Consider the following 13,634-nt stretch of genomic DNA (forward strand, 5'->3'; position numbering starts at 1 on the left):
TATAACCTCTTTTTCTTTACCAACAATGCAATAGGACTCAATCCAGAAGCCATGAAGCCCTCCAAACTGCAGTACACGGCCATTCAGTTCCTACGGCTTCATTTTCATTCCCATTTCTCCCTAAAACTTTTCAAGAGCATTCCATTTTGTTCAAGATTTTTGGGAAGCTCAAAGATCTGACACACCTGCTAAGTAGAGCTCTTTAAACTTTAGATTTAACTGCAACATCAGAAAACTGAAAACCATTCCCCATCAAACTACCCCTGGAAAATTCAGTCAAATAATTGCATCCGTTATTTAAGAACAAAGACCAGTTAGAAAAATAAAATCAAAACAAAAACTGTGCTCCTTTTTCAGTGAGTATGAATCCTGTGCAGTCTGCCCACTGTACAAATCAAAACATGACCACAAGATAACTATGACTACTTTAAACTTGGGAGGGATCATCTCTAGAGCTTCTCATAAGCTTTTTGTTTTGTTTGCCTGTTTAATTACCCCACAAATTTTCCTTCAGATTGTGATTTATTTCCATTTTGTATGTAGCTAAAAAATAAAAGCCATGTTGCCAAGATCCTATATCAATCAAGACAGGCACTTGTCTGGTCCCAGTCAGAACACAGACTGTAATCTCTCTCTTTCCTTCTGTCCTTGCAAAAGGAAAAGCAACCATGTATTTGAGATGCACTGGGCTTTCTCCTCATTGGCACCCCTTGGGTGCTAGTCACCTGTGAAGTCAAGCTCTGGGTTCTATCCTTCTGCTAGGTAAACCTTAGGCCTAGCCCACCTTATAAAATACAGTATCATAACTCTTCAAGACCCTACCCCCATCATGGTTATGCTGGCAAACTCCATATGCTGGTATAACTTGTGTCATCAACATCATGGTTTAACTATGTCAGCACAAGAAGTTTCTTCTTCTAGAATAAGCTATTTCACCATCATGGGGCTTTGCTGGGTTAGCTGTATTGTTATAGAGCATAGCCTCTGTACTGTAAACTAACCCACATACAAACACCCACTCATCCACCAGAGTGAGGGTGAATATATGCCCACCATTGGCATAGATCTTGTGAGGGAGCACCTTGAGAGGCTAGACACCCACAAATCAGGTGGTCCAGACAGGTAGCACCCAAAAGTGCTAAAGGAACTGGCAGACATCATAGTGCAGCCACTAGCAAGGATATTTGAAAACTCGTGGCACTCAGGCGAAGTAAACTGTCAGAGAGAAGATTCAGGCTGTACATCAGGAGTCATTACTTTACAGTTAGGGCTGCCAGGCTCTGGAATGGGCTCCCAAGTGAGGTGGTACTCTCTCCTACTTTGGGGGTCTTCAAGAGGAGGCTGGACAAATATTTGCCTGGGGTGATATGACCCCGGCACCCATTCCTGCCTGGGCCGGGGGTTGGACCTGATGATCTGTTTAGGTCCCTTTCGACCCTAAGCACTATGACACTACCTGAAGACTGGAAGAGGGCCAATGTGGTGTCCATCTTCAAGAATACGGGGAAAGAAGATCTGGGAAACTACAGGCCAATCAATTTGACCTCCATCCCTGGAAAGATCTTGGAAAAAAATTATCAAAGAAACCATTCCTGACAGACTAACAGAAGGCAACATTCTGAGGATAGCCAGCATGTGTTATTGTGAGTAGGTCTTGCCTGACCAATCTCATTTCCTTCTATGACTAGGTGACCTATCACCTGGACAAAGGGGAAGAGGTTGACATCATATACTTGGACTTTAAGAAAGCCTTTGACCTGGTGTCCCATGATGTTCTCTTGGAAAAATTGGGCAACTGTGGCCTTGACTACACTATAGTCCGATGGCTGGGAAACTGGCTCTGAGATTGGAGGCAGAGAGTGGTAGCTGATGGAACCAAATCAACATGGCACCAATGGTGTCCCCCAAGGCTCTGTTCCAGAACACCCCAAGGGGTGATATGGTCTAACAGTCACAAACTGCTGCAAGACCATTTTAGGTTGGACACAAGGAAAAACTTCTTTACCGTCCAAGCCCCTAAGGCCTGGAATGGACTCCCCCCAGGGGTGCTGCAAGCACCTACTCTGGATATTTTTAAGAAACATTTGGATGCTTATCTTGTTGGGATCCTTTGACCCTAGCTGACTTCCTGCCCTTTCGGCAGGGGTCTGGACCCAATGATCTTGTGAGGTCCCTTCCAGCACTAATGTCTATGAAATCTATGAAAATCTATGAAATATGCATAGGTACTGGCTACTAACATTGCTGGGACTTCAGCTGCAGTATAGTCCCACTGTATGTTCCACTACAAAAGGCAGAATCTGGCATGAATTAACTGGTGAAAATTAATGTTTTTGCTTCTCCTTTAAACTCTGTGAACACAGCAATATTACACTGATAGCAGCTGTTACACAACTGACTGACATCATCACAGTTTCAAGTACATCAGCAGTGACTGGCTCTCCTTAGGCTACCATGGTTGAATGAGTTGGTAGAAGCTAATCCCATGTTATCCTCTTCTCTGTGTGCTACAAAAACAATCTACCTTTGAAAACAGTTGAAATAAAGAGTCCTAGATGTAAAACTTAAATCATTATTCCAAGTTCCTGATTCACAGGTGATTCACAGCTGAAAAGGACAAAAAAATAGAAACACAGCCAACAACTCCCAGGGTTTCCTGTTATACACCAATAATTCTGTGCATCAACAGTTATCCTGGATTTATGAAGAAATAACAAGGGAAAGAAATTACTAAACACTATGGGGCAAACTGGTCTCTGGTGTAACTCAGCATTAGGGTTTCATTTGAATTATTCCTTTTATGGGTAATTTGTTTCCTATCTCTCCTGAAAACATTTTTGGAGCGCGGGAACAGATCAGAAAAGAAATTCTGTGCCAGCAATAAAAGTACATTCACACAACAAGTATAAGCAGTGTATTTTGTATACATTACGCTATTCTCCCTTTTCCGTTACTTTATATTTTCTGCATTTTTATTCTCTTATAACTAACATATTTGTTTGCTCGCTTATTCACTCTCTCTCTTTTTTACTCTCCCAATCTTCTTCTTTAAGTTGATGAGAGGTTGCAGTTAGGTCTGTCCTGCCTGCAGCAATGCATAGCCTAATGAGACACTAAGAGGCACAGTGAACATAGCTAACTAACCACAATGCTTTCCATCATTCATTCCTCTGTTTAGGCTGACCTGCAGCATCCAGTGCCTGAAATTTCTCTCAGATAACAAGCTATGAAAAAATGGAACCCCCAAAGAGTCAGCACGAATAAGCAGGCAAGTGTTGACTGACATAAGCATCAAGGTTACTTGTATGCACTTGCTGCATGGCCCGTACAACTGTGCCAACTTTGACTCGCTGTGAGACATTGTTCCTGAACAGGTGCGATGGATATGGGAAATGATCCCACATTTTACCACTAGGGTTTCTGTGTCAAGCTGCTTGGGAAACATCAGCTTAAGAGTTTGGTAACAAGCAGTGGGCAGAAACAGGCAAACATTTCTACCCTTTACCTATCCCCAGTTTCAATGTTCTCCATGTCACTTGAAACAAATGCAGTTGCCCACAGCAATGTGTGATACTAATTTAGTAGGATGGTTGCATGTCAGTTGCCTTTGGCACAAAGTGGTCCTCACCTTCTGATTTACTTTAGTAGCAGCCACGGTCATATTGCGCAGATCCTGTGGGTTACAGTCACTGGAGTTCATGCAACAACTTGGGGGAATCCCATGTTCAAAGAAGTAGGGGCTGCTGCTCCAGTTGGTGTAGTTCTGAATGCCGCAGCAGCTCAGCTAGAAAAGAATAAGAGTGGAATGATAAAGGAAATCAGAATTATAAATTATCTGCACAGCTTGAGATTTCATCCATCAGAGAAAACTTACCCTCTGAAACTCATTTTCAAAGTATGTCTGGGTCTATATCCTGCTCATTTAAAAGCTAGTAGCTAAATTCCCATCGACTTCAATGGGATTGCAATTGGTCTGTCTGGCCAGCCAGAAGAATGAAGCACCTGAATACTTTGAAAGATAAGTACTCTACCATAAACAAACTATTACATGAGAAGATCAGAAGGGAGCCAATAATGTACCCCTCTTCTTACCAGAAGGCCCCTTCCAGGCCTACTTTCCTATGATTCTATGATCCCAACAAAAAGAGAACATCCTTAGACAAACTGGCTGGTAATGGCTGGTAAAAACCCCAGAGAATACCCTGGCCCATGGAAGCTGTTGGAAAAATTCCCACAGATTTCACTGGGGACCAGCATATCACCCCAACTATTGAGAAACCTGACTCTATACTAAGTATCAAATATTGGAACTAAGCAACCAGTCAAACCATTTGTAAATCAATATCACTTAACCTTTCACAGTTTGTAATAAAACAAAAATAAATTTCATTCACATATTTTCTTCTCAGAGAGATTTTTAAACTTACACTTTGTTGTACGTCATCCACTGCGTGGCTTCTCTCATCATTCACATTGTAATTTTGGATAGCTTCAGTGTATGTCCTAAGGAAAGTGTCCTTTATCTAAGAGGAAAAAGTCAGGTATGTGGGGATTTATAAAGGAACCAGCACGTGGAATTGACACCTTAATGCATAAGCTCTTAGTTTGAAAGGATCTTTGCAGCAAATTTACCATTTTTCAACATAAGACCTCCAAGTCAGAGGGAGGATGCACTACTTCTGCTTTCTAAAGTGTGCCTTCAGGGTGTATAAAGCTACCTGTCATCATTCACAAGCCCTTTCAACAGCATTTCAGGTTGACTCCTGCTGCTATGGGTTCTTCAAAAAGACCAGCAAATTGTGACATGTCTAAAAACAGGACTGTGGTGATTTTGGAGCTGCCCTATGCCAATTTTGAATATTATTTATTGACTTAGTCACAGGGCTGTTTATTGTACGACTATATTGATTTAGCTCAGTAAGAGAGATGTCTGGAAAAACAGATAGAAGAAATGACCAGTTTAAGACGGCTGTCTCTCAAACATTTCAAGGTACTAAGGGACAATGCCTACATTATTAACTTTGATGGTTCCACCTCTACCTCACGCCAACTAGCAAAAAGTGGTGTGGACCAGGAAGGGTCAAACCTGGCAAACCAAAATAACTACAATGGGATTTAAAAAGGAACTCTTGCAAAAGAGAGTGGGCAGTCATTCAAAAGAAAAGCAGATAAAGATGGCACAACCATGCCAGCTAAAGGGCACAATCTTTCTACACCCTTCAGCTATATAACTAAGGCAGCAAATTCCATGGTGTAAAGCAGCTACAGTGACAGAAGAGGACTTCAGCTGTCATGGTTTGTGACACTGAGGGAGGTGTTGAAGCCATGACAGCAAAAACACTCCTGTCAGCGTGCTCTGCATCTATGCTATTGATTTCTGCTGGCATGGCTATGGTGACACAGCTACAGTGGCAGAGGCTCTGTAGCACAGAGAAGCCCACAGGCACATGGGCAGGTATCTGGAGTAGCTAGGTCTGCCTAGGATACAGTCAAGAGAAGGTAAGACTTACATAAGGTAAGAGATATGCATGACTGATGTTCTACAAGTCCTCTCTCTCAAAATGCTTTAACTCCTGCTGTTAGTCAAACAATGTTTTAAAACTGGTTTTAGGAAGGCTGCCCGGTGACCATAGTCATCCTTGGTCAAAGATGACAAATTCAGTCAGAGCTCCTGTGTAAAGGTGAAATCCCAGGGGATACTGAAGCCTGGGGTCTAAGAGAAGGGGACTTGTAGAACTCCACCCTGGAATAGGGCAAGATCTGAGGCCTGACATGTGAGGGAGCGTACTCAGACAGAGGGACAAGAACAGACTGAAATGTTTTCCTTTACTAAGAGGAGGATGTCAAACCCCCAGCAGTTTTAGGTGGAAAGCAAAAGCAAATATGGAAGCATAAATATGGAGAAAACAGTGTACTATTTCTCCAATTCCTGGTTTATTTCCTCTAATGCGTTATAAGTTTGGGCTTGCAAGAGAACAATACAAACTCTGAGGGGGACTGCCAATCCTCTGTCAGACAAAAGTAGTGGGAAAAAAAATGGGAATTCTCCCTTTAAATTTATCAGAAGGTTGCCAGAGCTCACAGGGAGCTGAGGTTTCGGCAAAAGAAAGGGACATTAAAAGGAAATGTCAATCCTATGACTTGGCAGTAGTGCCAATTCACTAGAGAACTGGAGACCTCTGAGAAAGGGCTTACTGCTGTCCTGGTTGGAGACACACAGACATGTCACAGAAGAAAAGACCAGCAAATTGTGGGTAGCTGCTAATCCAGGAAGCTGCTGGGGTAGGGCCCACAGCTGTGTATATCATGAGGTGGGCCAAGCAAAATAGCAAAAGAACAGGTATTTCAGGATCAAACTTGGAACCATCCATAACTGGCAAGGGCAGATATGAGGTCCATACTGAGGGAACTATCATAGCCAAAAAGGAAACCTGCTCATTAGAAAAGGGTGCTAATAAAACTGGGTATGACAAAGAGATGGAGATACTGAGAGACAGGAAAGAGAGGGAGACGCTTTAAAACAGGATGGCAGTTACTGTCCCAGTTCAGTAAATGCACCATATGGAGCCAGGGCTTAAAACAGAGTAAAACAGAGGAAGCAAAACAGCAACTACAACCTTCTGGGGAGTGACACAATCACAAAAAATAAATACTATTTACGAGACATCAAGGAAACTAGTTTGGTTTGGCTTTGCATTTTTGGAAATCCTTTCTACATTATGCAAACAAAGGCTAGCCTGGCTGAAGTAGCTATGTTTAAGCAAAATGTTTAATCGATTTTGCAGTCCTCTGCATATGTAACAGGGTAAAGAAGATCTTACATGATAGACACAGGGAAAAAAATGACAGCTCCAGAGTAAATACCAGACAGCTAAGGTTCAGCACTTTACGTTAAATCTCTTCATTTGGAATCATATCAGTTTTTAAAGGGCTGAATATATTATTGCTGGAAAATAGTTACATCACTAATGATGAAGATGTAACTGCTAAAGTCAACAACCTACATATTATTCTGCACAGTCAAAGAAACCTTCAGCAAAATCCTGTGCAGAGCCACTGAGATGTATAAACTACATTAATTTCCACTCACCTCATGGCGAAACACAAACCCTGAAATGCCAGCCACAAGCTCAGCCAGGAACACAAGGGATAAGAACATGGCATACTGAAAACAAAGAGACAGAAAGAAACAAGTCAGAACACAGAGGAGGTGTATTTTAGCACAAATATCTTTTAATTCCTATGCAACCATTTAGGATTTTAAATCTCTTGCTCCAAACTTTCCTTAAAAATGTAATACATTGTAAGAGATACCTGAGATACCACTTGTGATGTAACAACTCACCACTGCAGTGTACTCTACCACTATTAGATTGTTTTGGATATATACAGTATTTACCTGAATCTAAGATGACCCTGAATTTAGGAAGGTCCCCCAATAATTAGTTTCTATACATGGGAAATGTATATATTTGTTATAATTTTCCATGTATAGAATCTAATTATTGGAGTCATCTTTAATTTAGTCCTTCCACTGTTGCAGGGGCAGGGGGAAAGCAGGCAGTCGGGAGGCAGGTGGTATAAGGAGGTCAAGCAGCTTGCCCCCTGCTTGTGCCTGCCCCTCTTCCACCTGCCTGTCCCCGTACCGCAACCTTGGGTCTCCCCCTCCCAGCAAGCCTCTGCTCTCTGCTCCCACCCCAGCCTCTGATCCACGTCAGCAGGCTCTGTCCCTGTTCTAGCCTAGGGGATGGCCTAGCCCCTATAGCAGCTGTGTGGACTGTGCATAGCTGCTACAGAATCAGGCTGGGGCTGGGCTCAGTTCCCCAGGCTACAGCATGCAGAGCTAGCTAGCATGGAACAAAGGTAAGGATGGGAGGGAGAGGGGAAGGCAGAAGAACAGAAGCTGCATTGTGGGGGAGAAGAGGGGGAAGAGGCTGCAGGCCGGAGATGGCAGTTGAAGATGCAGTGGGAGTGGGGGCAGGCAGCAGCTGTGGCTATGGCCCTGACCCTGGGCAGGAGCTGGAGCTCAAGCCACAGCAGCTGCCTGCCTCTTGCCACTGCCCTTGTACTTGATTCTAAGACAAGGGTTTTCCCCATGTTAAAGAATTGAATAAGTACGGTAAGTACACAATTCTTGATATTCACGTGTGTTACATGCAAATCTGTGTGCACACACTATGAAAGGAAACAGCTCTCAAATCACTAGTCTTGATCTTGCAGCATTTTGTGTGAAAGCAGAACCTTGCATTTATGCAAAATCCTACTGAGAACAATGGGACACTGTGGAGGTAGACAGGTCACTTGCACTCATCTCCTTGTAGGATAGGAGCTAGCACCTGACTAAGTAGTAGAGTATGTACATGCAAATCGTCCAACTACCTGCCAGGAATACATTAGGATGTAAGACAGGGATTGGCAATGTTTTTGGCCGGAGTGCTAAAAACACCCCAACCTCGACCCACACCTCGACTTGGCATGCCAGAAGCAGATGGTGGGGAATCCATGAGGGGACTGATCCTCATTGCTAGTACTAGGTGCATGTGCATCTCTGGGCAGATGGCAGGGGAAGGGCCAGGGTGGCAGTGCCGCAGGCCCCTTCCCAGCCGTACACCCCAAGGCGTACATGTAGCTGCTGCTGTTGCAGAACAGTCAAGGCTCCAGATGCTGGCGCGGCTGTTTGCAGCCTCCCGGCTGCCTGCTGTGAGCAGCCCAGATTCCATGGGAGCAGCAGTACTCCCAGCCGGCTGTGGCGTGCTGAGCAAAATGGCCTCACATGGCATGTGTGCTGGGGGTTGCCGACTCCTGAAGTAAGATGAGAGTATTTCACTGAATCAGGCCCTATGTCTGTATTTGGAATCTCTACCAAAGCTTAAGAATAGAAGAGAGGCTTCAGTTTAGCCCCAGAATCAACTTTTTTAGACACAAAAAACAAAAAAAAAGAGAAGAAAATAATGCCAAATGGGCTTTTCTGACATGAAGTGAGTGCCACAATCATCTGGCCCCTGTGAAAAGAGGGTGCCAGGCACCTGCCCCAAAATCCTGTAGACAAGCAGTGCCTGCAGCTGCTCCTCTGAGGACTCCTGTGGCTCCCGCCATGGCCCTCCACAACTTCTGTGCTGGCCTCGACACCCCACTGAGCAGAGTACTCTACCATGGGTGGGTGAGGGAACTGGGGCCATGCTTTTCACCCAGCTCATCCCCCAGTTCCTTGCACACACTCTGGATTGGCTCCTGGGTCAGTCAGGACTGAGCATCACAGATAACCCCTGGCCTCTCCCTCCTGGGGCTTGTGCATTCTGTCATGTACCAACATGCCCCTCTGATCCCCAAAGCAGCCCCCATGTGCTGTGCATAGATCCTACTATATTTACCTTTTGAAAGGGATGGCACTAAATTCTAGACAGCTACAGAAGAATGCCTAGAGTCTAAAAAGGTTGAGAATCACTGCTTTAAAGAAATATTACAATAGAAGTCACATTGCCCCTCTTCCATTGTATACATCATTTGGCTCTAAGTACTTTTCCTCATGACATGTACTTTATTGCCCACAATGTCCCTATATATACACTGCATGGTTCTTTAACTCGTCTGTGTATTTTTTTCCATTGCTAAAACTTTCTTTGCATCAGAGATGTCAAACTTATGGCCCACAGGCCAGATCTATTCCACGCAACCACAGATAGCATCTGTCCCACCAGTAGCATGGTGGGCTACCAGAAGTGCACTGCCCCTTGGCAGTGCAGAGCTCTGGCCAGTTGACAGTGCCAGGGGCATGTGGCAGCATAGGTTATGGGGCATGTGGCTGCATGTAGCCATGTTTATGCAGTGCAAAGAAGGGGGCATGCATCTCTGAGGAGCCAGGAACATGCAATGGCTTGGAGCTCTGTCTGAATATGGCTTAGCACCACTGCACAGAGCTTCATTCATGCAGCACAGGGGCATGCAATGGTGCATACCTCTGGCTCCTTGCAGACGCATTCCCCCATCTCCATGCTGCACAAATGGAGCTCTGTGCAGCTGCACACCCCTAGACTCATACTGCCATCTAACCTGGACACATACTGCCTCTCAAATGCAGATCCATGGATTTCACCTGGGATGTGGTCTGGATCCAGCCTGGGGCCAGGGATGAGTTTGTCACCCTGCCTTACATTCTGAAATACACTGTAAATCTCAAAACCTAACCTGAACTATCTTCCTACAACTGGTTCGGTGCACCTCTCCAAACATACAGGAGGAAGACTGTTTTAGTAGTGCTGACCTGGTTTTACAGACATGCATACAGAGTGCTAGAAGTGAAACACTAGATTGTGCTAGTTCAAGTGGAATCTCTTAGATTAGTGGTGCTCAACCAGTTTGAGCCTACAGGCCAGATGAGAGGCATGGGGCCTGCCTGTGGGCTGGATTTGATCCTGAGCACCAGGATGGGGTCCCAGTCCCTGCACTGCCCCTGCCCAGTCCTGCACACTGGAATTGGATTTTGGGGGCCCCATGCTGCTCCCACCCAGTCCCATGTGCAGAACTCAGGCTCCAGGGGCCTTGTCGTGGCCACATGCACCAAGCTAGCTTACAGTGCACCCAAGCTAGTCTATAGGGCCATAACTCACAGGGAGCCTCACAGACAGGATGACATGGTGCTGGGAGCTGGATCTGACCTGCAACCCAAGGGTTGAGCACCCCTGCCCTAGACATTCCATTATACCATTTTTAACTTTTAAAATGCAGTAACAACGTGCTTGATTCACCAGCAGTACTTTGGTCGTTGGAGTTCTGCATACTGCAGAGAACACCAAGTCATTAACACTCAACTAGTGACTGGATTTAGTGAAAATATCTTGTGGATTTTTTTTCTTTGTTCTCAAGAGACTTGAGGAATATTATTAAGGTCATTAAAGCTTTCCTGTTTGCCACAAACACAATTAACATCTGCTTAGGCTTAAGAAAAATGCACTGATTTAGACAACACCAAATTGCAGTGTGGTAGCTACTTTGACATACATACCAGTTTCAGCATCCATGGGCTTCCGCGGCAAGTGGCAAAACATCCAAACAGCCCAAAGACAATAATCGTGGTACCAGTCCCAATAAGCACATAGGGGGCATTGGTAGAGTTTTCAGCAATGAGCGAGATATAGGTGCCTAAAGTGAGCTTCCCCCAGACTCCAACAGCAAGAAGAATAACTCCTGTGATCTAGAAAAATGAGAAAAGAAAACAGTTAAGGCCTGCTCAGGATGGACATCCAGAATCAGTGTAGTGAGGGTGAGCACTGACATTAATTGCTGTCAGAACAGAACTGCTGCCATAGTTGTGGCCAACTCTGGAGACTTTTAGTAGCTCCAGAGGGATTAAAAGTGAAAACTCATTTCCAATATCCAAGTATGTCACATTAGGATGCCAATACAGGCCAGACTTCCAGGCTTAATGGCCCTCTTGCTGGCTCCCGTCAGAAGAGGAGAACACACAGAACATCTACAGAATCAGAGATCATAAGCACACTCTAGTTCTAAATGCTTTATCTCTCCTAAAGCATGTCTAAGAGAGGTGAAGCTCACCACTGCTACCAGAAATCAACCAGAACCACTTCTTTGAATGTCCCATGTGCTTTTATACACAGTTCTTTGAGCAACTGAATCCTTGTATTTTCATCTCATCGTGACAATCTACTCCTTCTAACATTAGACTTCCTGCCCCTGGATACACGATAGCTGCTCACAGCATGCTCCTCTGGAGAAAGTACTGAGGGATTAAGGAGAGGATAGCAATGTACTCTCCCTCAGTTAGTAAGTTTTACCACTGAGCTGCACGCACAACTCTTCATCTGCAACTTGCATCTGGAGAACCTCTGTCCCACAGCATCACTCTGACCCCCAGGTTCAGCATATGAAACTGAAATGGACGCTGGAAGCAGGAGGCAGGTATAGCATGTTCTGTGCTGACATCTAGCGGACAATAAGGGAAATCTATGCTTTTCCGCACCCCTCCCCCATGCATTAACCCACCCCCTTTCTTTACAAACAGATTAAGCATATCGGCTCAATGGGGGTTTTTTATATAAAAGGAAAATGCCTTTTGCCATGTCGCTACTTTTAAAATAAACTGAATTAAATCTGATGCACATCCCTACAAACATTTACACCAATCGCTACAAAAATTAGGTTAATGTGAATATTTAGCATACATCAGAACTGATACCATGATGCCTGAAGTCTGTGAGGATCCAGCACATTCAGTTCTCAGAACTGGAGGGGGGAATGAGAACATTATCTAAACAGCCTGGAGTAGACACCAAAAGAGTTCCAGCACCCCGCCCCCGTCAGCACTGTCCCTTGCATGTTTTGTCGCTTTTCTATGTTTTGAAAAATGTCTCCATCTCCATAAAAGTTTTTAAACTGGCAGAGCCAGGCAGTGTCCCGTTCACATTTTTTACTGCATTAAAAAACAAATGAGCCACTCTGGAAGCTGTATTTCTCCACCAGCTTTTGAAAGGGCCAATGTTAATGAATCCAAGGAAACCATCACTAATGGAAAATGGAAGGCAGCTGCTTGGTGGATTTTTTGGGCTGAAGCAAGGCAGACTGCACAGGAAACCTTTTGCTCTTCCTGTTCCAGTCATGTTGCCAGTCCTAGTTCTATGTATTGGGAGGAGGCAGAAGTGTTCTTTGGTGCTCCCTGCATCTCAGGAAGCTTGCAGTTCAGAGGCAGCATTTCTTTCTGCCTTAAAGATGGTGCTATGCTCAGTAGAGCTGTCCAATAATCATACTCACATAAGGGGAATATCAGGGGGAAGCAGGATATGAGCTGCAGGTTTTGAAAGGCTAAGCAGAGGTGCAAAAGAGAAGCACAGCCAAAGGAAAAGAAGAAAAGATCACTAGAAGAATAATAAACAGAACATAGAAAAAGAAGAGAAGAGATGAATTAGGCAGGGGCAGATTAACTTAAAGAAAGCTTTTCTCTAATAGGATGCATTTTTTAATGTCAAAGAGGACACTCCTGTATCCTACAATTCAAACCCCACTGGCATAGTCCCTTTAGCCCCTTCTTCCTTTTCTCTGATGTTCCATAAAAGTTTGAAAGATGAGTGCTTTTAGGAAAATGAAACCTGGTGACACTTTCTCAGCCAGACCTCTCCATCCCATCTCACCCTATGTTATTAAAGGTCTACCTACATTAGTATATGTACCTACCATGCCATTGCCACAGCAACTCTGTTGCACACCCTGCAGTTAGGCAAACACTAGTGTAGCACATCCTTTCCTTCCCTACGCTTTATCCTCACTGGCATCCAAGATACCACCCACCAAAGTTAACAAGGTAGGTCTACCTCCCAGTGTTTCCTTCAGGCTATCTATAGTCTCAAGTAGGCATCATTGCACTTGTAACATCCACTTCACATTTTAAGAGCATGCTTCAGTTATGATGGCCAGAAACCCCTTTTAAATGAGGACTAATGTTCTGAAGAACAAGGGAGGTGTCCCATGTGTGCCCACCTGGTTAGCCCTATCTTCCTCTCTTGCTCTAGTAGTCATGTCCCATAGTGCTTTAGGAAACACTGCCTGTGGCCACAGGGTAATTCCATATGGTAGCATCTCTGTCAGTGTTTTTCTGATGGATCTGACTGGAGGCTTAACACACA

The 13,634-nt window shown here is 44.4% G+C and overlaps 1 protein-coding gene across 2 annotated transcripts in view; it reads right to left on the reverse strand.

The window, feature by feature from the left end:
* TSPAN7 (tetraspanin 7) overlaps positions 1–13,634 on the reverse strand; it is a 169,522-nt gene that overhangs the window by 20,662 nt on the left and 135,226 nt on the right. For both annotated transcript variants that reach the window (XM_006275086.4, XM_019486267.2), the window contains exons 2-5: positions 11,003–11,191; positions 7,091–7,165; positions 4,428–4,523; positions 3,629–3,784 (exon numbers count right to left, since the gene is read on the reverse strand). In XM_006275086.4, the coding sequence (XP_006275148.1) occupies positions 3,629–3,784; positions 4,428–4,523; positions 7,091–7,165; positions 11,003–11,191 (516 nt within the window). The remainder of the gene's footprint in view (positions 1–3,628; positions 3,785–4,427; positions 4,524–7,090; positions 7,166–11,002; positions 11,192–13,634) is intronic.

This window comes from Alligator mississippiensis, chromosome 1 (genome assembly GCF_030867095.1).
Source record: "Alligator mississippiensis isolate rAllMis1 chromosome 1, rAllMis1, whole genome shotgun sequence".
In the NCBI taxonomy this organism is placed as follows: Eukaryota; Metazoa; Chordata; order Crocodylia; family Alligatoridae; genus Alligator; species Alligator mississippiensis.